The sequence below is a fragment of the Eleutherodactylus coqui genome, chromosome 1 (assembly GCF_035609145.1).
Source record: "Eleutherodactylus coqui strain aEleCoq1 chromosome 1, aEleCoq1.hap1, whole genome shotgun sequence".
Lineage (NCBI taxonomy): Eukaryota > Metazoa > Chordata > Amphibia > Anura > Eleutherodactylidae > Eleutherodactylus > Eleutherodactylus coqui.
Window position 1 is genome coordinate 197,470,897 of NC_089837.1, and position 25,766 is coordinate 197,496,662.

Below are 25,766 nucleotides of genomic sequence, written 5' to 3' on the forward strand. Positions count from 1 at the left end.
AAAGTTATTTTCCAATTATAATTGTCCTTTCAGAAATGAACTAGCATAGAATTTTGGACCCATTAAGATTACCAGCATTGTATTAAAGTATTAACATTCACTTTAATTCATCTCATAACTGGCATACATTGATAAATTTGGCACATTTCACTTGCCTCTCTTCCCAAAAATGAAAAAAAAAATCTTCAACTCAAATTAGGCAGAGGTGAACTTTGCCAATAATTGAATTGATTTGTGCATTTTTTTTGGTGCAATTTGAGTTAGAAGTTTCGCCTAATGGATCTACCCCAATGACAGGAAGTAAGGCTTAATGAAAACTCTAACCTACTTTTGAAGAGCTTTTCTAAGAAAACAGAAAGTTCCTTGTGGCATGTTTTTCCTCTATTTTAAGAAGTCTTGTCCGCACTGTCAGAACATCAATTGATTATGGTGGCCAAATGCAGCCATCCACTTTAGCATGCCAATCAGAGTGATATCATCACTCCTGGCTGCAAACGAGCCCCATGGTAAGGCGACTACATGGTAACATAGTATGCAAAGCTGAAAAAAGACAAATGTCTTTCCAGTTCAGCCTGTCAACCCCCCCCCCTCCCAATCACCCACATCTTGTTGATACAGAGGAAGGCAAAAAAAAACAATGAAGCAGACACCAATTAACCCCATTTGGTGGAAAAAATGCCTGCCCGACTCCATAATAGCAGTCAGAATAATCCCTGGATCCACATTTGAAATATCCTACCTGAACCCAAGGCCCCCTTTTGGTTATTTAATGTCTAAATCCTGCAATGTCGTAGCGCTCCATAAAGACGTCTAGTCCCCTCTTAAACTTCTCCATTAATTTTGCCATAACCAGTTCCTCAGCTCACTGCTCTTACAGTAAAGAACCCCCTTCTATGTTGGTGATGAAACCTTCTTTCCTCCAGGCGCAGAGGATGTCCTTTTGTTACCGTCACAGTCCTAGGACTATTGTTATACCAAATCCTAAGAATGGTAGAGGCTCCTTGCTTTGGTTCTCCTCTCTGGCTAATGCATGCAATCCAAAGCAGGGTATTCTCGGTTATGATGCAATAGAGCATTTAAACAGGTATAAACCTTTTAAATTTGTAAAATATATCGATTTCAGCCGTTCAGATGATAAACTTACTTGCTTATGAGTCTGCAGATCCTACACTAAAAAATAACCTGTTATGTCCAGCCGAAAAGTAATGTCTATAGTGGCCCTTATCTCTTGTCAGTCTTGCCATTTACAGCGATGAAATATGAACACCATTTAGAGGTATTCTGCCATCTTTCCTGATCCTGTCTGCTCTTAGGAAGGCTGACAGGTATCTGCAGACGATTGTTCCTTACTGAAGTGGCACTGACAGCGTTGTAAAACTACGACTTGTACTAATTTTCTACCCTGGCTCTATGACAGCCAGCAACCTAGAAATGCTAAATTGTCATGTCAACATGAAGAAAAAAAAAAAATAGATTTTGGATGATAACTGTGGATTTATAGTCTCAGCTCTTGTTCTCTATCATACAATTAAAGTTTCTAAACTTTTTTTCCTTTCAACGCTAGAGCTACTGATCTGTGAAATTAGAAATATTAAAAACGGATTTGTCTGACAAGAGCAGATTGCTAATAATATCAAGTCTTGTGTAAGATGGCTTCTAACTACACAGCATAAGTCTTGCTGGTTTTCTGCATGAATGGAGTTGTTGTTTAAAAGAACAAGTGTAAAGTAATTCAGTCTTGGTAAAACTGCCATATGTGAAAAATGTGGTTTTTTCCTTACCTTTCCCACTGCAGGAAATGTTGGCTACATATTACCTCAGTTGTTGAATGCTACTGCACATTCAGACAGCTATTTGTAGGTTTATGGCAAAGGGTGCACACATACTGTGTTTGAAGAGTATATAAAACGAACTTTAAAGGGGCACTAACTTTTCAGAAAACGTCTGTTCATTCACTAGCTTGTGTCAATCTCATTATTTCTGTAATATATTTGCATTCAAAACGTTGTTGCTTTACCACTGTAAATCACGTTTGAAGTGGTTGCCACTAGTGGTTTCCCTTCCAGGTAATCGGCAATCCACAATCATTAGTTACAGAACTAGTAAGGAGGACACATGTATGATTCCATAGCGACAGAGGGAGGAGCTATCTTCACAGGTGGCTCCGCTGCACTTGCAGACTGCAGGCTGACAGATCTGCAGACACTGTCATAATGATCTTCACAGTCTCTGCATCTCCTGCTGTTACAGCGTATGGGTGTGTGTCTGTGTCTGCGCATGTTACGCACACACAATCTAGTGTGCTTATTAACCATTAAGCCAGAATATCTTTTTTGAATGCCTGAATCGTTCTGGGAGAGCAGAGAGGAAGGAAGGGGGGGAAGTGGGATTCAGATACTGCTTCCTTGTTGTTTGAATCAAGAGACTGTGAAATACTGAACGGGAAGTAAGGCAAGGAAGTCAGGACAGTTAATGTTTGGCGCGCCACATACCCCCTCCATGAAAGGGGATTGCAAACAGCAGAAAAAGGTGGAATATCACCTCTGAATCACAACGTACAGACAAACACAAGTTAAAGGAATTGTCCAGTGAATAACCCTACTTGGGGTTTTTCTTCAGGCTTAATGGAATAGATCTGAAGCAGCATGTATCACACACACACACACACACACACACACACACACACACACACACACACACACACACACACACACACACACACACACACACACACACGAAACGGCACAAACATTTTTTATTTGCAGTAAAAAAATACCAGAACAGGATGAACAGAGGAGTAAATACTTAATTAGCCCGCTGATAGAGATGTGAAAGTTTTATGGTCTCCAAACTGCTTTTAGGGGGTCACCAGGCCTGTGTGTTATCTTCATCAGTGGACTTATTATTTACTCCTTTACTCATCCTATTCTGGTATTTTTCAGTGAAAATTAAATCACACCATGTCTGTGCCTTTTCATAAGTAGGTGTACATATATATGTGCTTCATCGGATCTGTTCCATTAAAGGGGTTGTCCCGCGAAAGCAAGTGGGGTTAAGCACTTCTGTATGGCGATATTAATGCACTTTGTAATATACATCGTGCATTTAATATTGGCCATACAGAAGTTATACACTTACCCCCTCCGGTGTTGGCGTCCCCGTCTAATGGCGCCGACCGAAGCCTTCTTCTGCCTGGATTAGACGCGCTTGCGCTGTCTGCCCTCTTCTGTCCGGCTCCGGCGTGCTCGCGCCGCAGAGGTCTTCCAGGCAGAAGAATGCTTCGGTCGGCGCCATGGAGACGGGGACGCCAACACCGGAGGGGGTAAGTGTATAACTTCTGTATGGCCAATATTTAGTGCACGATGTATATTACAAAGTGCATTAATATGGCCATACAAAAGTGCTTAACCCCACTTGCTTTCGCGGGGCAACCCCTTTAAGCCTAAGGTAGAACCATAAATAGGTTTGAAAGCTTGCTATAACATCATGTATTTTTGCTAGCCATTAAAAGGTATCATATCTACAAGATTATGTGGTTTCTCTTGCTGAGAACAATCATATTTTGCTCTACTGGCTAACACGGTACCAAACCTTTTTCTTCTCACATGAAATGAGAACATGCATCTTGTAGAGCTAGATATCGAACCTAGTCCTGGCTCACTCAATATTTCCCCCCTCAGCACTGCGGTGCCAGATTATAAATTCTTAGAGATCAATGACACATGCACAATCGCATGGGGATTCTTTAAAAGTATCCATAAGGTGTGATGTGTTTTCAGTCTGAATCCAGTCTCCCTGGCGATTATCTATTAGCATACCACACAATGGAAACAACATGAAAGAGGTAAATGTGCACATAATCTTTACATTACATTTCGATGCAGACCGTAGCATCCAAGAGAAAATGGATAGGACAGATGGGCCTTTTGATTGATACTAGCTACACACTGAGATAACTGCAGTAATATCAAGCAATTGGCCTCACAGCATGCATAGACTTATACAGCCCTTCAAACTCCATAATAATCCTCTCAAATCTGGATAATCACAACTGGACATGCTTGAGACCAACTACAGAAACCCTCAGCTGAGCTGTCTGTGGAGATATTTTCCAGCTGCATGAATATGCTACAATGTAGCCAGAGGTCTGGTTGCAGGACTGCAGTTTGGCCATCCACAGGAGTGGAGCGTCAGAGTCCGGCTTCATCTACATGTATGTCCAGCTGTAATCCAACTGCGTACACAAGAGCACCATGCACATCTGGACATCCTACATATGGAAGGAAAACGTCCACTGTTCTACCATGAATACACATACCTTTCTTGCTGCATGTATATCAAAAAATGGCTTATTCCGAACACTAAAAGGTTCCTGTGTTTTATCTATATGTCCCATCTTCATCTTTTCATGTCTGGGAAAAATTATCTCCTTTTCAATGCAAGCCAGACGGATGTTAAAGTCACAATCCCCAACAGGCTGACCCTGAAAGAAGATAAACAGGATAATTAGAAGAGAGTTTAAAGGGTGCGTATCACAGACAAGACAAGAAAAACCTTTCTAATACATCGGACTCGGATTACAGATGTAGCAGTTTAAGTTCACACTTGAAAGTGTTAAGACAATGTTCTGTGCCACTGTTTATTTGCCTTTTCAATAGCTTTTCAATGGTCTTATAAGATAACTGTGATAACTTTCCGCAACAAGTTAGGTCGAAACTCTGCTTTATCTGTACGTAATTGAATTTTGGTGCTGATCCGCATATGTTACATTTGGATTTTGATTGCGGATTTCACCCACTCATTTGAACAGATGAGATCTAAGCAGAAAAACCACAACATAAATTCACATGCTGCAAAATGAACCCCTTACTGCCAGGAATGGAGACAAACTATAGCAATAATGAAAACAAAGGTTTGGTACCATGTTAGCCAGTAGAGCAAAATGTGATTGTTCTCAATAAGAGAAACCAAGTAATCTTGTAGATATGATAGCTTTTAATGGCTAACAAAAATACATGATGTAATGATAGCGAGCTTGCGAACCTCTCGGGCTCTTCGTCAGGCTAAAAATGGAAAAGATCTGAAGAGGCATGGATATTTATACACACTTATAACATACATACTTATGACAAGGCACAGATATGGATGTGATTGGTTCGCACTTAAAAGGAATTCTGCAACAGAAAACAAACTTTTTTGTCTAGGCACTGATAGCGGAGTGAAAGTTTTATGGTCCATGAATTACTGTTGGGGGGGGGGGGGTCGTAAGGCCAGGAATGCTACAAGAGGTACAATGTTTGTGTAATCAGCTATAAAATATATTATATGTATGTACCCATAAGAGATGCCATTAAAAAAATACAACTCATCCCACAAAAAACAAGTCCTCATATGGCCATGTCAGTGAGTTATGGCCCGTGCAGTGCGATTATGAAAATGGCTTGGTCCTTAAAGGGGTTGTCCCGCGGCAGCAAGTGGGTCTATACACTTCTGTATGGCCATATTAATGCACTTTGTGCATTAATTATGAGCCATACAGAAGTTATAAAAAGTTTTTTACTTACCTGCTCCGTTGCTAGCGTCCTCGTTCCCATGGAGCCGACTAATTTTCGCCCTCCGATGGCCAAATTAGCCGTGCTTGCGCAGTCCGGGTCTTCTGCTGTCTTCAATGGGGCCGCTCGTGCAGAATGCCGGCTCCGTGTAGCTCCGCCCCGTCACATGCCGATTCCAGCCAATCAGGAGGCTGGAATCGGCAATGGACCGCACAGAAGAGCTGCGGTCCACGGAGGGAGCAGACCCCGGCGGCCATCTTCAGCAGGTGAGTATGAAGACACCGGACCGCCGGGATTCAGGTAAGCACTCTCCGGTTTGTTTTTTTAACCCCTGCATCGGGGTTGTCTCGCGCCGAACGGGGGGGGGGGGGGGGGGTTAAAAAAAAAAAAAACGTTTCGGCGCGGGACAACCCCTTTAAGGCACAAAATAGGCTAGTTACTAAGGGGTAAAAATCTGAACTGCAGGTCAACTTATTCTGCAGATCTGCATGTGGACTGGATTTCTTGAAATCTCATCCACACCGTTTGTACTGTAAAGTGTAGCAAATTTTTCACAACCAATTCCATTGTGGAAAATCCACAGCATTCCCGCAGTATGAGCATACCCAAAGACAGCAAAAAAGTGCAATCATGTCTGATTGGATTCTGCTGGTACATTAGAAAGATTTCACTTCAGACAATTACATCTGATGGATAAATGCAAGCAAATAAAATACTTGACTAGCCAATAAATGTCATGCCATTAATCGCTACTCTATGAACTAAAACAGAGCGCACAATCAAAAAAATCTATATAAAGCCTTTAGACCATTCTCTGCAGGCATTTAGTCTGCAGCGAACGCACAATAGCATTATAACTACTGCTGTTCTATGATGGATTATAAACGAACATTGTAAATCTCTTACTTCATGTATTCTCATTACATTTTATAAAATCCCTTTATTTGTTAAAACCCCATGTTGTCTTTTCCTGCAGTGAAGGTGAGTGTCAAGCTGTCCGCTAGTAATTTAAGGGCTAGCTACTTCTCCATTCACTGATGTCACTAAATGACCGACATTTCCCAGCATTCTTCGTAGAAGTATCAGCCTTCCAGATTTAACATTCTACAAGTATTGAATCAGGTCTCTACGAGGGTACGATGTGGTAACCATATGCAAATGAAACCCTGCCCACCCACAACAGCCGGTGAGTATAGGGTCATTTATACCAGAAATAATTACAGGCTTCACCCTCACCCCGCAGGTAAAAGCACATCGCCGGGCACCCCCTCTTATCCACGTTCAATCACATCCAGAGCCCCCCATTCCCTCAATTTGAGGGAGTGGGGGGCTCTGGATATTAGAGGAAACATTCTATCCAGCATTACAAAAGATTGCGCCTAGAGATGAGCGAACCTACTCGGCCACGCCCCTTTTTCGCCCGAGCGCTGCGATTTTTCGAGTACTTCCGTACTCGGGTGAAAAGATTCGGGGGGCGCCGTGGGTGAGTGGGGGGTTGCAGCGGGGAGTGGGGGGGAGATGGAGAGAGAGAGAGGGCTCCCCCCTATTCCCCGCTGCTACCCCCCGCTCCGCCACACCTCCCCCCGCCACCCAGCGCCCCCCGAATCTTTTCACCTGAGTACGGAAGTACTCAAAAATCGCGGTGCTCAATCGAGTAATTACTCGAAACGAGTATATTCGCTCATCTCTAATTGCACCCCATGCAAAGAGTGCCAACAGATGACTAAGGACCAATATCATACCCGTGCGTGCTGCTGAATTTATATGGAAGAACAATCTCTTCTCCAAAATAGTGTTGGAATAAAACAGTTAAAAAGCAAATGCTGCCATGTTCCACAGAGGCACAGTCTATACATATGGAATTGTTCTAGGTATGAGGCCTGGATGCTTTACTTACCTACAGTGATCAGCGCTTCCTTGCATCCACATTATGAAGTATGATTCTAAGTCTATAAACCTGGTGACCCACAAAACTAGTCAATTTCACAGCCCACACTAATAAGCCGAAAGCAGAATTGACAAACTTTTACATAACATACGGAGAGAAACAAAGCATATTGTGAAGGAAACAAACGTCAGCGGAATAGAAATCCGGAAGATTAATGCAAGGGGGAAAGCACATAACTGCTGGAGTGCGGGGAAACAACTGTCGCAACCGGACATGATTTACACTACTATGTCAAATAAGATAAATGGCTAAAAGCGGATCACTACACTAGGCAGGACTGTGATTGGCAAGATAAGGCAAGTGACATTCACCCTACCAGACTAGTGAGCCACACAGAAGGAACAGACATAGTGAGCGCCGGGAAAGAGTCATCTGCCTGGGTGGCGCTGACGGGAACGGAATTTTAAAGTTCTACTGTTTAGAACATATTGCAAATGAATGCACTGCGAAAGAGAGCCAATATTTGCATTTCAAATGCTAACTGGAAACTGAAAAGAAACCGACGAGCCCCCTTACAGGCATAGCAGAGTAACATTAAATTAAATTGCCAAACTCAAACAAGATTCATGACCTACTGCTTTCAACTGCACTTCTATTCCTTGTTATGCGAATACTTGAAAGGAATATAAGCCATACGAAGGAACTGAAAGGATTGGTATTATTTAAACAGATTACAAATTACATTCGTTTTTGGCCTCAGCTTTATACACTGATGTACCATTGACAATAAAGCCTACAATTGCATTGTGATTAAAATATGTTCACTGCCCTGAAGTTTTAGGAATTAGTTTTAACACTAGAAATGGGGAAACACTAGAAAAAACGGAGAATTATTATATAAAATCATTCAATGGTTCTGCCATAAAGACAAAAATTTTCATCTTTTAGGTGCTGGAATTAAAAGCAGCCAGGGGGGTGAATAGCTCCTGTATGTTAAATGGTAGTTAGGAGTCATAGATGCAACATTTCTTTCTTCCTGGCCAAATCAGCAGGAAAAGGATGTGACTATTGCCATATAAACATTTAGAGGCATATGTATTATCTGGCTGTGGTGCCAAAAAGTTGTAATTTTGCTAAAAGAGCCAAAATTGTGACTTTTTGAGTGCTTATGCCAGCCTCCGACACTTTTTCAGTAGTGCTAGGGGGCATGGTTGTATGAAGCCCATCAAATTTACTAGAATCTAAACCAGGAATTGGCATAAATTATAGCTGAAATCTATGCCAGCTCGTAGCGTCAGGGTCGACTAGGGTCCTGGAGAAGGGCTACCATTGGCCCAGCAGGTGAAATTAGGACAAAAATAGAAAGCGGTCCAAGGGGGCCACTGAAAGTCAAACTGGTATGATTTATTTTGTTCGGAACCCGTTCTCATAATAATGATTAAGGTGCGCTGCACCCGGGCATATTTACACTGCACAGTCCAAGGCAGGCGCCAGTCCCTGGGTTTCGTGACAAATTCCATCCATAGCATGCTATGGAAAAGAGCTTTTTCCTATACACAAGCAGAAATCAATTTCGATTTTCTGCTCACTGAGGAAAAATTGCAGCATGCTCTGTATTCGTGCAGCGTCCGCAAGGACGGCTTCCATTAAAGTCAATGGAAGCCGTCTGACCCGGGGCCCTTCCTCAATTAACACTGCGTAAAGATCGCAGTACTCATGTCATCGCCTCGCGACAGTATGGGAAAATCTGTACTGCGCATGTCTGACAGCGATCCATCCGGACAATCCGCAGTACAGATAAAAAAGAATAGACAGGTACACGGGGCCACTGGCCGAGCACAGGGTCTGATTCCACAGCGGGATATTGCATCCAGAATACGACCCGTTCATGTGCAGGAGGCCTAAGGGTTTCTATCCACATGGAGTGAGAGGGGTGGCTACAACCTGTCATTTTAGAAACCAATTAGCCATTTGAAACTATATCCAAGAATTTGGAATTGTGAACCCTCCAGATCGTTTATCCCTTTGAAGGGTCTCCAATTTAATTCTAGCAGATTTCTTGCTCCATAATAAACTCCTAAAAATAGTATGGAGTCTAAAAAAGTTTCGTGATGGAATCCAAATTGGAGAATTTTGAAGTATATAAAAGAGTTGTGGCACCAAACAGTTTTCATAAGCTTTCCGCTGCCAATTTTCCACCATGAAGAATTGTTGAAAAAGGACTAATGGCGCTGCTGTCCTTGAAGAATGAAACCAGATAGGTAAAGATAATTGATTTCATTACAATTAGGGCTATGCATTACAGAGTCGAACAGACTCCTTCGTCATGCCACATTACAGAAATAGAGAAACAAGGGACATTTAAATGGATCATACAAGTGGGAAATAAGAGCGCCTAATATCATGGGGATCTCCATCAATCCACACACGCCAGCGGTCATAGAAGATAAGATATGCATCAAAATTTTCCATTATATTAAAAAAAAAATTGGACACTATTAAAAATTAGTAAAAGCAATCAGTGTCCAGCATAAGTACAAAAAAATAAATAAATATATACATAAAGAAGTTTGAAACAAAACTTGATAAGAGTTAGAAAAAACTATTTAAATAATTCACAAAAAATATAACACGGGGTGAACAGCTGTTATATCATCAGAAAACAAGACACATGCAAAATAGTAGCTATCCATGCATAATTAATAAAAAGGTAATAAAAATAATACCCTAAGGCCTCATGTCCACGGGGAAAATCAGATCCGCTGCAGATTCTCCATGGAGAATCTGCAGCGGGTCCCTCCTGCCCCGCGGACATGAGCGCCGAAAATAGCAATTTAAAGCATTTACCTTTCCGGCGCGGGCGACGAAGATCAGCTGTTCCTCACGGCCGGATCTTCATTTTCGGCCGGCGGATGAATTCCTGACGCCGGCGGCACGTCGCCGGCACGTCGTCGACGTGCCGCGCGCATGCGCCGGGCACATCCGCCGAGCCGAACCAAGGGAGATGCGGCCGTGAGGAAGAGAAGAGCTTCGCGGTCCGCTGCGGGTGAGTAAATGCTTTAAATTCCTATTTTAGGTCTCCCGCGGATCCGGACGGCTTCCATAGGCTTCAATAGAAGCCCGCGGGAGCCGTCCCCGCGGGAGACCCGCATGAAAATGGAGCATGGTCCAGATTTTTTCATGCTCCATTTTTTTTTAAATCACTTTTATTGACGATCCGCGGGTATTTATGTACCCGCGGGTGGTCAATGCATCCCTATGGGATGCGGATCCGCATGCAGGAAATCCGCTGCGGATCCTAAATCCTATTTTCCCCGTGGACATGAGCCCTAAAGGAATCCCTCTAGATAGGCAAACAGCCGCATAAAGTGCTTTTACTTACACAGAAGTGTTATTGTAAGAAGTGTGAGAAGTGCCAACAATATTGCTCTGTGATATAATCAGACAAGGTTGGCAATTGCATCTAAGCAAAATATCCATAAAGATTTTCACAATCCAGACTTAACATAAACCATGCAGGTTTTTATTTATAGAAGCCAAAAAACGACCTCCTGCTTCCCCTTCCTCAAAGATCTTCCACTTCATAAAACGACGCTTAGTTTTTGCAACACCTCTCAGATGTTGAGACTTTGCTTCTTTCCAATTAATTTTTGCCTTATTAGTGGTAGTGTACATATACGTTCGCTCTGCATCTAAAGCTCATCGCCGAAGGGCCCTAATAATATTCTGAGATTTCGCTTTATGTAGGGTTTATATAGTGACCACGTATACGTATTCATAGCATCCAACACTAGAAACTCTGAGGAAGAGCCAATATTAATCTGAAAAAGTTCCAATAGAGCCTCCTCCATTCTAACATTACCAGCAAGCAGGTTCAACCAAAAGGGATTTAACTAGAGATGAGCGAGCACGCTCGGATAAGGCAGTTACTCGAGCAAGCATCGCTCTTCTCGAGTAACTGCATTCTCGTCCGAACAGGCTCTCTCTCACTCTCTAACCCCCGCTGCCCCTTCCCCCCCACCAAAGCCTGCTCGGACAAGAATGCAGATACTCGAGAAGAGCGATGCTCACTCGAGTAACTGCCTTATCCGAGCGTGCTCGATCATCTATAGATTTAACATCTAAACTCAATCCAAACCAAATCCCCCACCATTCATAATCAGGGGCAAATTAGAGTGGAGTGTGATCAGACACAGTTTGTGGTAGTTATTTCACTTTATAAACATAAGGAAGCATAGATAGAGTACCTATAACGAGATCCATTCAAGAAATTGTATTAAGTGAACTGGAATAACAAGAGAATTGGCGAACCTCTGGATTTATCACCCTCCAAAGATTACTTAAACCTAATTCCATTAAGAAATGTGCAAAAGTAGTTGGGGAAAGAAAAGGCACTATAGGGCCTTTATAAAAGTTTATCCAAACAGGGATCCAAATAATTCTTTAAACCACCCACAATTAATGTAGGAACAGCAAGAGATATAGCTGTAAATTCCATCACCTTCTTAATGCATTCGCTGGAATACGAAGGGGGTATATATATATATTGCCATCCAAAAATAACTCTTTTGTTAATATATTAATATATTTAGGACAAATGAATACTCCCATAGAATCTATAAAAGATGCCGCACATTACACAAAAGTATATTAACCTCTTGAACCATGGTAAATTATATTTAGGCTTTAAGCGAATAATTTAAAAAGCCAGCTGTATTGCATAGTAGAGAAGTAGAAAGAGAGAGAAGTGGGGGAAAAAAAACCACACACCCTGTCACACCCAGCCCTATACACATACCTATATCACGTAAGGCTCTAATAACCAGGCAGTCATAATGGTCTAAAAAGTCCCAATATCACAGTAATGTTACCAATACTAAGGAGCAGTTCCCAGAAGATTTTCTTGCAAGTGTGAGGACACCCTTATTGTTTTTTTAATATACAAAAATAAGACACACCCTGCGAAGTCGAGATATTTCAAGTTAAATGTATATATATATTTTTTTTAATAAAAAATCCCCAACTATGAGAGGCCGCTTGAGAAGAAAAACTTCAAAATCGGAAATATTTTTTGTATTTTCAAGACTGAGTATTGAGATTTTGTGTTTTTAGTTCTGTTTATCCAAAACAATTTATTCCTTTAGCCTATAGTGTTAATCACAATACTGGATTGTAATGAAATAAAGACAACTAAAATACACAAGGATCTCAGAAATTATTATTACTCAGAAAGAATTTCATGACAAAAAACAAACATCCATGACAAATCAGAAAATTCCATGACATTTCCAGGTATTCCATTACTTTCATCACATTCCAGGTATTCTAGGTATTCCATGACGCGTATGAACCCTGAAATATTATTCCTGTTTACCAATCTAGCAGGCCGAATCCCCAGAATTATGGGGGGGGATGGGGGGGGAGAACAAAAAACGTCTCCCCCTGCATAACAGCTTTTAGCCGTGTTGGATATAAACGAGCATTAGGGTGAATGCCCATGGTCAGCTTATTATTCCTGCACATAAGCGCCATCATGAAGCGGAGATGCACCACTAGTTTCTTTCTTCCTTGTCATCAAAACTTGGTTAAACAGATGGGTCTTACAACAGACCAGCCTCTGCTATCACTGCTCCTCCACAACAGGAACCATGGTGCAGCACAACCAAGGGCCTAGGGACCGATAAGACAACCAGCACAGCAGAATTAAAACACCTCAGGACATAAAACAAGCTGGCAAGCTAACATAACAGGTGAGAGCTCTCTTGGTGTGTCTCTACTGCTCACAACCTCATGCAATCTGTACCTGTCTAAGCCATTGTTTCTCAGCATAGCTGGCCACTGGACACCACCTCACACCGGTGCTCCTGTCTTTTAACCTCTGCAGGTACAATCAAACCTTTCCTGGAGTTCTATTGCACCTATTCTAACTAAACTGAAGAAGGGGTGCTACACCCTGAAACATTTTTATTGTTGGTTGTTGAAATAAAACAAAAGTTGAATTTTACTCACTCTAGTCTTCCAGTCATTTTCGAAGGCTGTGCCATGTAACCAGTTTTTGTCGCTTATCACATCCATTTTTGTTCACATGCAATTAGTGGTGTGTCACATCTGGTTGGCAACAGCTCCATATCACCCAACACCCCTTTTTACTGCATGGCCTATTCACTATATACTCTGCACCACCTCTACTATAGGCTTGCTTTACCCATTTTTCTGCTTTCGATCCTCTTGAGGGATACGCCTATGAGGTCTGAGATTCCCTCTGCCGTCTCTTATCCCCCTCATTGCCTATTAGCCGCCTATCCTTCTATGTCTCTAAACAACTTGACTCACTAACTTTGCACATTGGGAATGTTTATCTAAGTACACTCTTATGGATACTCATGGAAATAGAAATATCAAGACATCACTTCTGCTACAAAGCTTTCTACCAACCTCCAATATTTCTTATCTCCATAAGCAAACTTTTGCTTTTCAGCCTTTCTGAAATAGATCCCCTCACCCAGACCACTTACTGAATCTGAGAGAATAGTAGTAGCTAAATGCAACACTACTAGGAAACTGTCAAAACTATTAAACAAATTTGTGTCAGCCAAAAGGACAGAAATAGGTATTTCCCCATCTTAAACATTCTTAGAGCTGTTCAACATGTGGACTCATATCTCCACATCTGGTGGACCTGTCCCTTGATAGTGCCCTGCTGGGAAAAAGTTGAACAAGCGATTTGTCAAGTATCTTCGCAAAGGTTCACTTTAACTCTGGACATGGTGATACTGTATAAACCTTCCAAATCCTGTCTCCCTTCAAAGACAAGCCTGGTCACTCAATCACTTACTTTTTTTTTTTTTTTTTTAAAGCAACGTTTATTTAGCCAGCATAATTAGCAAACAGACAGCTGGCACCACATGTGCCCATCTCAATGGTACATTACATTGCATAAATACAGAAACACAGAAACAATCATTATCTATGTATTTATATACATTCCTCCTGGCAGATATTTGGCTAGAAATTTTATTTTACCTTTATCGGCTGTTGCTAATCAAAGGACATAGAAAAAGAACGTGGGGCTTGAAGCCCGAAGCCAAATACAACAAGAAAGAAGAACAGAAAAAAAACCCCGAAACAACAAGAACACCCAAGGCACCACCTGCTCCCCTTCCCCCACAACGCGACTCTTAAAAGGTTAGATTTGGCTTTAAAGACAGGTCAAGCGAGTGTCCTCCAACTTATTTCCCCATTAATGCCTAGACAGGCACTCCTGTTGCAGGACAGTTCACTCAGCCACCCCAGATCTTATCAAATTTCTCTGGGCATCCAATGTCCATATATTTCACTTTGTACATTGGGATTGCAGAATTTACCACCTGGACCCATGCATTCTTGGTCGGTCTCCCAGGGTGTTTCCAATTTAGTAAGATCACTTTTTTGGCATAAAAAAGCAGCAATTTATATTATGTGCAAGTTGCTGCAGCCACCAATAGGTCTCCAACAAGCCCGGTCACTCAATTACTTCTACAAAAGCCTTGACTCCTTTGAATTGGTTGAAGACTTTCTATTTGCTATAGCTGGCTTGGAAATCTCTTAAATCGTTAAATATTGATAGTCTCTATGTTCAGTTTTACAACCCTTTCCTCCCCCCTCCCAACCTTCTTTCCCCATTACCTGCCCCCTCTATGGTTTGTATCATTAACTGTAATCAACACTTATATCCTAGCTTAAATATTTGCTAGCTCTGCTTCCATTACTGTTTTTTGCAGTTTCAGTGATTTGTTATACCTACTACTTTGTCGTTGTGTTCCTTTTCAAAATGTTCTAATTTAAAACCTGTGAGTTAAAAAAAAAAGTTTTTGGTACATTGGATTAAATGTTTTCCACATGCACAATGCCAGTGCTAAGCTCTATTTGAGATCGCAAAAGTTACGGTGATGCATCGAGGAATGAATTCCGCAAGAACACTTTAGGTGTTCGGTGGCATCTAGTTCCAAGACGTTAGCAGCAGATCCTTTAACCCCTTGAGTGGCAGGTTTCCTACCACCCTGTCGTGCCCACCAGGGCAGGTTTTTTAAAATGGTCTAATCATTGAATTTCAACTAGTTTTGCAGTTGCGTCTCAAGAGCCATAACTTTTTCATTTTTCCATTGACATGGCCATATGAGGGCTTGTTTTTTGCGGGACAAGTTGTGATTTTTTAAACAGGGGGGAGGAAAAAAAAATGGGGAAAAAAGAAAAAAAGGGGCCATGTCATTAAGGGGTTAAATAATGTATTAACTTCCTTCTCTGGGTCATTACGACGCATGGATACCACATGTGTGATTGTATTTTTGATTTTTTACAAAGTAAAGGGAGACAAGTATTTTTTTTTATTTTTTTAATAATTTTTTTACTTTTTTTTTTTGAATTTTTTTTAAATTTTTTTTTTTTTGTCCCTTTAGGGGACTTCCACAGGGACCCATCAGGACCCCTGATCACATTCCGGGGGTCCGATGGTGACAGCCCTTTACATGCTGCAGTGACAGCCCTTTACATGCTGCAGTCACATAGACTGCAGCATGTAAGGGGTTAACACAGCAGAGATCGGAGGTTTTCTCTGATCTCTGCTGTAAGAGCTGGTACCTAGCTGTCCTCTGACAGCTAACAACCAGCTCTCCCTGCCACAGAGACCATCGGCTTGCTTCTGACAAGCCGATGGTCTCTATGGCAACTTGTAAACAAAGCAGGACATTGCCGACATGTCGGCAATATCTTCTGCTGGTTTTTCAAAGCCCTTGCACTGCTCTGTGTGGGTCTGTGCAGGCAGAGCACACTGTCACAGCTTGTGGCATTGTGCTCTGCAGCTCCCATGGTGATACATAGCCCGGAAATCTTCCGGGCTATGTTGCTATGAGCAGTGGAGCTCGTCCCCGGAAATCTTCCGGTCGTGCAACTCAAGGGGTTAAAGGGGTTGTACTAACTTTAAAGTTATCACCTGTGCACAGGATAGCAAATAACTTTATGATAGGTAGGGTCCGACTGCCATGACCCACACTGGTCCGGAGAACCACCCCTGGGGTGATGGCTTACATCCCAATGCCAGCTTTAACCAAGCATGTCAAACTGCTGCGATTGAAGCTGGGTCAATTCATGTTTCGTGTCAGCTGTTTTCTGGCTGGATGGTACTGTTCTCAATCAGAGCAGAGAGGAGGGACTATAGAGCAGTTCAATGCAGAGAGCTGAGAGAACTTCAGGGGTAAAGACCGTCTTCAAGACACTTAGGAGAGCAGCGTGCTGGAGGAATCTAAATCTGTTTTCCAATTGATGAGGATAATAAAAGCATTTACCCCCTTCATTTTTTTGCTAACCAATGAAAGAAAGACAATTTTCATTTATTTTTTTTTACCTGAAATAAGTCCTACCGGACACTAGGAAAAGATAAAAAACATTACTTTAGATAAACACCACTGATCAGGCTTTCATTTTTTGATATTTTCACTGACTGAACAGTAATGGATTGTAAAATGTAATGGGTTAAATATGTGATTCTAGATATATTGCTTATATTAACAAAACACAACATGGATTAACTTTTAGAAGTCTTCAATAGTGCAAAATTTTAAATCCTTTGTTGGACTGAACTTTTGAGAGACACTTCTATTTGTTTCTTTTTTTGCCGAAATTGCAAAAAAAAAAAAGTTGATATTGCTGAATCCGAAAATAGAATGCGCATCATTTCCAATTTAAGACACAGCGACAAGTGTTTCAAGAAATATATTAACGCAGTTATGCAATCTGGTGTCATAAATCAAGTGGATGGAAATCTTATGAATGTAAACATTTGTCTTTTTATTACAGTGAACACAGAAAATCTAATACCGTTCCTGTCGCTTTCTCTGTGTCCTTAAATGATTTGCTGAAAGCTAAAATACCTCTTTCAAAATGTACACAGCCAACTACAAACCTTGGCTTAGTGACCAAGAGAACATGTGTTGTTATTGTCTTTTCACAACTTTTAAAGGGAATGTGTTATCAACAAATGACCCATTATATAAATCCCATTTTTGTGTTAAATATTTCTTAAAGAATTTTGGGGGATTTTAACTTTCGTCAAAGTTTATAGTAAAAATCTAACCACAGATTCAAATACTAGTCTGTCACTTCCTGATCTGTAGAGAAAACTTTGCAGCAGTCATCTCCTTAGCCTCACAGGCAGGATTACACTTCAAAGTAACACCTATAGGTAGATAACACTGGATCCAATATTCACTATAGGTATAAATGTGACTTTCTACCCCCTTCCCTGCAAAATTACTTCTACACAGGTCACTGAGCATGTCTAGAACAGTCTACCAAACAAGTCAATGGGTTCCCTCCTGCCCATAGTGTGAATGGCCCACAAAGCTGCTGTAAAACATCTACCTAAATTCCCTAAATGCTGTTAAATGTAGCTCAGGCAAGATGGCCGCCCAAAAGTCATGTATGGAGAGCAGAATAAAAAATGATACAATCAGAAAATCAAAACTGTTTAGAAAAATGTAATGCTTCTTTATCTAATTTCTATTAATAAAAAAAGTTTTTGGTGATCTAGCCCCTTTACTGATACTGAACAAGTACAGGCTAAATTGTTATCAGCACAGCTAATACTATTACTGACAATCCAAATCATGCAGCTGATATATGCAATTTGCAAACAAAAATGTCATTAAAATGTTTATTTAGTAGACATGGGAATAAGCACTTCACATGTTACTACTGTGTTTCCCTGAAAATAAGACCTATCCTGAAAATAAGACATAGCATGATTTTCCAGGGTTTTTGAGAATGCAATATGATTTTTCAGGATTTTTGAGGATGCTTGAAATATAAGCCCTACTCCAAAATTAAGCCTTGCTTACAGTTAATTAAAAAAGTCAATTTAAATAGTGTCAAGGGAGTTATACATGTAAAAAAGTTAAATCTTTTTGAGCAAAAATTAATATAAGACACTGTCTTATTTTCGGGGAAACTGGGTACATAGCACACACATGGGAGGTGCAATCTCAGAGAACCATAGCTTACATATCTGTACGCTATATAATGTTCTATGTTTCTGTGCAAAGGAACGGATGGGTTTCTAAAAAGTGCAACAATTTGTTATTGCATCTGTATCTATCTATTTTACTATGCGTTACCTGCCTTCCACAGTCTAGATTAGTATTCTAAACAAGAGCAAATCCTCATTGCCAGAAAACTTGCCCATTGAAACACTATGATTATTAAAGGCCCATTTCCATACATACAAACATTTGTTCCCGATCAATGCCCAGGGTAAACATATCCAGCAATTGATCAAGTTTTTATGCAGGCATACAAATTGTTTGCTGGCAATAATGCAAACTGTACGATGACAAACAATTACAGGAATGATCGTTTGACTGAACATATTCCCGATGATTGATGCATATAAATTTACCTGAAACAAGTGCCAATTGACTTACCATACTGTTGATCAGCGCTGTTACGGGCATGCAATTTTTTGAGCATAAGCCATAATTGGCTTGATAAGTAATGGGAAATGTAAAAGAACTTACACAGCGCCTTCCTGCTGGATGCACTCCTTGCTTTAGCTTAAAAAAGTGCATTAAAAGTCTGGTGCCGTGTTAGCCATTAGAGCAAAATGTGATTGTTCTCAGTCAGAGAAACCACGTAATCTTCTAGATATGATAGCTTTTACTGGTTAACAAAAATACATCATGTTACAGCGAGCTTTCAAACCTACTCAGGGTTTTGCTCACATGGACTGACCACAGAAAGGATACAACTCCCCAACACACAACAGTTCCACATTCAATCTTGTGTACCTGATCCTGTGCAGTAAATGTCCTTTTGGGGGACTTTATGTAGGAGAAACAGAACAAAAACTTAAAGCGAAGATGAGATCTCATTGCCACACAATTAAACAGAGAAAGACAGAATGACATGGCTGAGCACTTTTCTAGTCACAGACACAACATAAAAGATATGAAAGTTATTACACTGAAAGACAATTTCAAATCACAAAGCCCTAGAAGAATTTGGAAATATAAATTTATAACAACTTTTGACACTTTCAACAGAGGGTTAAATTGTTCAAGAGGGTTCACACGCATGACTGGGAAGTATGAGACATCTATGGTACAAACAACACTGGTGACCCCGTAACACTAATTCAGAGACCATAAAACTTTCACATCTTTATCAGTGACTACTTAAATATGTTTGTATTTCTGTTGTAGTATTTTTTTTAATGCAAATTAATCACACCCATGTCTGTGCCTTGTCATAAGAATGTGTGTATAAATATGCATGCCTCTTCGGCTCTATTTAATTTAAGCCTGAAGCAGAACGCTGCAATAACTAACATCATGTATTTTTGTTAGCCATAAAAAGGTATCATATCTACAAGAGTACTTGGTTTCTCTTGCTGGGAACAAGCACATTTAAAAAAAAACAAACGCTGTGTGTAAAACCATCCTAACAGTAACTCCAAGCCAAAGATTTATTTTAAGAACTAAGTTTCATGGCCACATGCCCTCTGCTCAAATGAATAATATACATGATCAATTCATCCTGGTATTTGGAGGATTAATTTCATAGCTTTCTTTTTTTTTTTTTTTAAGGCAAACATCCAGGCCGAAGAAAGAGGAAATCAATTCTAAATGTGTTATACAGTTTAGAAACTCATTTTCATGTAATCTGTTAAGAGACAGGTGCTGTACATTTCGAGTTTGTGGACCCAGGCTTTCCAATAATGTCCACTGTATGTGGTGTACAGAGAACCCTGAACCCAGTCTTAGCCCTATTAAACTTAGACTCCGACCACCTACCCTACAATATTTACACTCCCTTGTTACAAATTCTGATAGCTCCCAGAATTTCTATTGCTCAATTCTGGAATGGAAATTCTATTCCTTCCATAACTGATACAATTAAGGCTGTAAATGGCAACAGCTGGTTTGAATACATGCATTCCTGCACTTCAGATAAAAATGGAAAATTTATGAACTGGAAGTCTGGATTCAAAACAGTTTTTGACACGTGCCAAGTCCTACTTGCTTTAAGTGCTCAATTTTAGTATTAGTTTGATGACTTGATTCACAAGTTTTTTAAAATGATTAAGTTACATATTACAACCACTCTGAAAGAGAGTCTTCGATGATCAAATCAATGAGGTTAATGTACTTTTTACTGTTACATTTTCCAACTGTATTGAATACAGTGGATAGGAAGGGTGATCTAGCCTGAGCCTTAATGGCATATTGCAGAATGATGTACGGACAGTACTCCACTATAAAGCTAGTGCAGTGTAATTGAATTTCTCTAAAAGTAGTGATATCTAGCTCCTTGTGATGCAACTAACAGAATATACTTGTTGGTAGCTGCACTGCACAATTAGCTGGCATGCAAACAATCCAACCCCCTTTTGTTGGGCACTGACTATATCTGACTGGCATAATATTTTGTGGCCGTCGGTTGCCAGTCAGTAGTTACTCATACATGCCATCATCTGTTGTGATCTTAGATATTAAGTCTCCATACTAGTGCATTTGGGTTACTATCAACAAAAGATGCACCTGACATTCTAGTTTCGGAGTACTTGCTCTAGGGCATCATATGCAATTTATTTTGGTTACAAATACTACCATCTCATATTTCCATCATTGAGTGATTATTTTGAAAAGGTTCCTGATAAACTGCATTATATGCAGGGAAACTCGTACAATTGATTATTTGATGAAATACTGAATCTGAAATTAAATCAATACTGAAGAACTAATATTGAGGTAGTAATGAATGTGAGTGTGGTTTTCATACCACAATTTAAATAAAACATTCCCCTTGGGCCTTCCGGGTACAAATATGCATCAATATGTACTTTAGGAATTCCTACCAATTAAGCTTAGACCTATCCAAAATATTCTTTCAGGGGCTATAGCTGGCCGTGACCATCAACCAGTTTTCAAGTTACTCCTGAATAGAATCTTACACTGGGTACCTCTTCTGGGGTCCAGGAAACTATTTATTTTGTGTTGTTTGTGGTGTCTAACGCCCGTGTCTATTTCCAATTCATTTTGGTTTAACGTGAGGTATATGTGTGCATTAGTGCCCTGGTTTTAAATATTTATCATTAAAATTTAGTTTTAGACATCTATTCTGTGAGGGTAATAATAAATTGCGGCTCGCAACAGAGGCCAAAATAATTAAAAAAGGATTTGGGGGGCATGTCCAAAGCAAAAAAAAAAAAAGTTAAAAGATGCTATTGCATGCTTACAAGATGAAAATGGTGAATTGGTTAAGAATCATGTTGAGAAGGCCGAACTTTTAAATTCCTATTTTGTATCTGTTTTCTCTCAGAAAGTAGATGTAACATCAACTGATTTTCCATGTGCTATTGGGGGAATAAAACAATGCAGGCTATTTATAAGCAGAGAGGTGGTGAGGGAATACTTAGCTACCTTAAATGAATTCAAGTCTCAAGGTCCAGATGAATTACATCTTAGGATACTAAAGGAAGCAGCAGAGGTAATTGCTGAACCACTCGCCATAATCTTTGAAAACAGGAGAAGTCCCAGAAGATTGGAATAGGGCAAATGTTGTCCTTACCTTTAAAAAAGGGAAGAAGGTGGGTCCAGGAAACTAAAGGATTGTTAGCCTGACTTCTATACTGGGAAAGATCTTTAAACAAATTATTAAATAGCATGTATGCAAGTACTTGGATAAAAATGCTGTGATTAACTAGAGCCAGCATGGGTTTGTAACAAACAAGTCATGCCAATAAATCCAATTGTTTTCTAAGACAAAATCACTGACTGGGTTACATAGTAACATGGTATGTAAGGCTGAATGAAGAAAATGTCCATCTAGTTCAGCCTGTTTATCCTCCTTTGTTGTTGATCTAGAGGAAGGCAAAAAAAAAAAAACCAAGAGGCAGGTACCAATTAGCCCATTTTGGTGAAAATTCCTTCCCGACTCCCTAATGGCAATCAGACTAATCCCTGGATCAACCCCTATTCCTACCTGCCTGTATACCCGGATTAACAATTGACCTAAGATTTATATCCTGTAATATCCTTCCGCTCTAGAAAGACATCAAGTCCCCTCTTAAACTCCTCTATGGATTTTGCAATCACCACATCCTCAGGCAGAAAGTTCCACAGTCTCACTGCTCTTACAGTAAAGAACCCTTTTCTGTGTTGGCGATGAAACCTGCTTTCTTCTACACGTAGCTGATGCCCTCTTGTTACAGTTGCAGTCCTGGGTATAAACAGATCATGGGAGAGACCCTTGTATTGTCCCCTCATGTTTTTATACATATTTATTTGATCACTCCTAAGCCGTCTTTTTTCCAGGGTAAATAATCCCAATTTTGATAACCTCTCTGGGTATTCCAGTTCCTTCATTCCACGTATTAGTTTAGTTGCCCTTCTTTGGACCCCCTCAAGCACTGTAACATCTTTACTGAGCCCCGGTGACCAGAACTGTATGCAGTATTCCATGTGGGGGCCTAACAATTGCCTTATATAGTGGGAGGATAATGTTCTCAACCTTCGCCCACTTACCTCTTTTAATGCTTCCCAAGACTTTATTAGCTTTTGCAGCAGCTGACTGGAATTGGTTACTCCTGTTTAATCTACAATCTACACTAGTACCCCTAGGTCTTTTCCATATCACTTTTCCCTAGCAATACCCCATTAAGTGTATATTGGTGACATCCGTTTCTCCTGCCCATGTGCATAACCTTACATTTATCAACATTGAACTTCATTTGCCATTTTTCTGCCCAAGCCCCCAGCTTATCTAGGTTTGTTTGTAGCCGTACATTGTCCTTCTTTGCATTGATTATATTGTATAATTTTGTGTCATCTGCAAATATTGATATTTTAGTATGCAGCCCTCTCTCAGGTCGTTGATAAATATATTGAACAGAAAGGGGCCCAATACTGAGCCCTGTTGTATATCTTGACTTTAGTAAAACATTTGACAAAGTATCTCATACCATAAAAATAAAAAAAATAACCAAATATGGAATTGACAAGGCAACTGTTAGGTGGATTCCCAACTGGCTGAGTGATCGTACTCAAAGAGTGGTCATAAATGGCTGCACATCCAAGTGGAAGAATGTATCAAGTGGAGTACCACAAGGCTCTATCATAGGCCCAGTGTTGTTCAACATTTTTATAAATGATCTGGAGGAGAGAATTGATGGGAAACTGATCAAATTTGCTGATGACACAAAGCTAGGAGGGATAGCTAACACTATGGAAGAGAGAGAGAGTATTCAAAGAGATCTAGAAAAGCTTGAACAGTGGGCGACGACTAACAGAATGGTATTTAACAATAAGAAATGCAAAGTCCTACATCTATCTGGCTAAGAAAAATGAAAAAAGCACATAGAGAATGGGAGGAATTGGGCTAAGCAGCAGCGCATGTGAAAAAGAATTGGGTATACTAATAGATCATAAACTGAACATGAGTCAACAATGTGATGCAGCAGCCAAAAAGGCAAACACAATTCTGGGATGTATTAGGAGAAGCATGGTGTCTAGATCGCGTGAGATAATTATTCCCCTCTACTCTTCCTTACCCAGACCTCATCTGGAATACTGTATCCAGTTCTGGGCATCCCACTTTAAAAAAAGACATAGACAAACTGGAACAAGTTCACAGAAGAGTTACCAAGATGGTGAGTAGTCTGCAAATCATGTCCTATGAGAAACGGTTAAAGGATCTGGGAATGTTTAGCTTGCAAAAAAGAAGGCCGAGAGACTTAATAGCTGCCTACAAATTTCTGAAGGGCTGTCACAGTGCAGAGGGATCAGTCCTATTCCCATTTGCACAAGGAAAGACTAGAAGCAATGGGATGAAACTGAAAGGGCGGAGACACAAATTAGATCTTAGAAAAAAACTTTCTGACAGTGAGGGTGATCAATGAGTGGAACAGGTTACCACGGGAGGTGGCGAGTTCTCCTTCAATGGAAGTGTTCAAACAAAGGCTGGACAAATATCTGTCTGAGATGACTTTGTGAATCCTGCACTGAGCAGGGGGTTGGACCCGATGACCCTGGAGGTCCCTTCTAACGCTACCATTCTATGATTCTATGGGCCCCATATCCAAAACACTGCCTCTACGCAGGCACTGCAAGAGGGCAGCGTCACGATATGTATTCCCGTTCTGAACAGAGAGGGGAATTAAAAAAAAAAAAAAAAAACACACTGCGCATGTTGGTGACGTCAGATTCCCAGACATGTGCAGTGCATACTCAGCCCATACGTGGTCTCTAACAGCAGAGCGAAAGGGCTGTGCATGTGTAAACCACCACGGATGACCCACGGCGTTTTACACATACACCCGTGTAAATGAGACCTAACATGTTCTGTGTTCCCCAGGGAAAGCACTTCCTGTTCCCCTAGTTGCCTTTAAATAGCCACCCACTGGATTAATTACCCAGCAGGTGGACTCTCTCTGTTGCATGCCATATAGGAGGAATCTGGGAGAAATATACCTTCCCTCCACAACTACACCTCCATACTCACATTTCCCCTCATCCTCTGTTCAGGCCAGTCAGACCGAGCAACTGCAAGCACCAGACAATTGACCCTTGACAGGGCATCCAGATTTCTCTGCAGTTTTCCCAGTCTGTGCTCTACAGTAAACTTATACGGTTGCAGGGCAAAGAATGTTTTTTTATTTGCTTTTATACAGCCATTTGAGAGGGGCATGGTCAGTGACTAATCTACAATTTTTCACCTAACAAGAACTACTTTTGGGCCTCCAGTGCCCATTCAATAGCCAACATTACTTTTTCAACAACCGAATAATTTTTCTCATGCTTATTTAATTTTCTAGTAAAATCCAGCAGCAGGTGTTTTTCTCAATTATTAGCCTCTGACAAAACTACTCCAATACCTAAGTTAGAGGTATCAGTTTATACAACAAACTCCTTTTTAAAGTCAGGGGTTACCAATAACGTCTAAGAACACAGAGCTAGTTTCAGCACCTGGAATGCTTTCTTCAGCTTCCGGACTCTATTTTACCATAACGGACTCAGTTTCCTTAGTAAGCTTAGTGAAGAGGAACCCTATAGCCACAAAATTTGGTCTGAACCGCCTATAGTACCCAGTAATTCCAAGAAAGGCTCTTGCACGTTTTTTATTAACTGGTTGTGGATAAATTGGAATGTCTTTTATCTTGGCAACTTGAGGCTTGACTACAGCATTTGCAATTACGTACCCAAAATACTTGTCCTCCTTTAGACCAATGTTACACTTCTTAGGGTTCACAGTCGATCCTCTATGCTATTATGTCAGCCAAATAGGCAGAAGCATATTGT

At 40.6% G+C, this 25,766-nt stretch overlaps 1 protein-coding gene across 2 annotated transcripts in view; it reads right to left on the reverse strand.

Moving 5' to 3' along the window:
* The window catches only part of RNGTT (RNA guanylyltransferase and 5'-phosphatase), a 347,964-nt gene that overhangs the window by 189,335 nt on the left and 132,863 nt on the right, over window positions 1-25,766 (reverse strand). For both annotated transcript variants that reach the window (XM_066605238.1, XM_066605244.1), the window contains one exon: window positions 4,319-4,483. In XM_066605238.1, coding sequence (XP_066461335.1) covers window positions 4,319-4,483 — 165 coding nt within the window. The remainder of the gene's footprint in view (window positions 1-4,318; window positions 4,484-25,766) is intronic.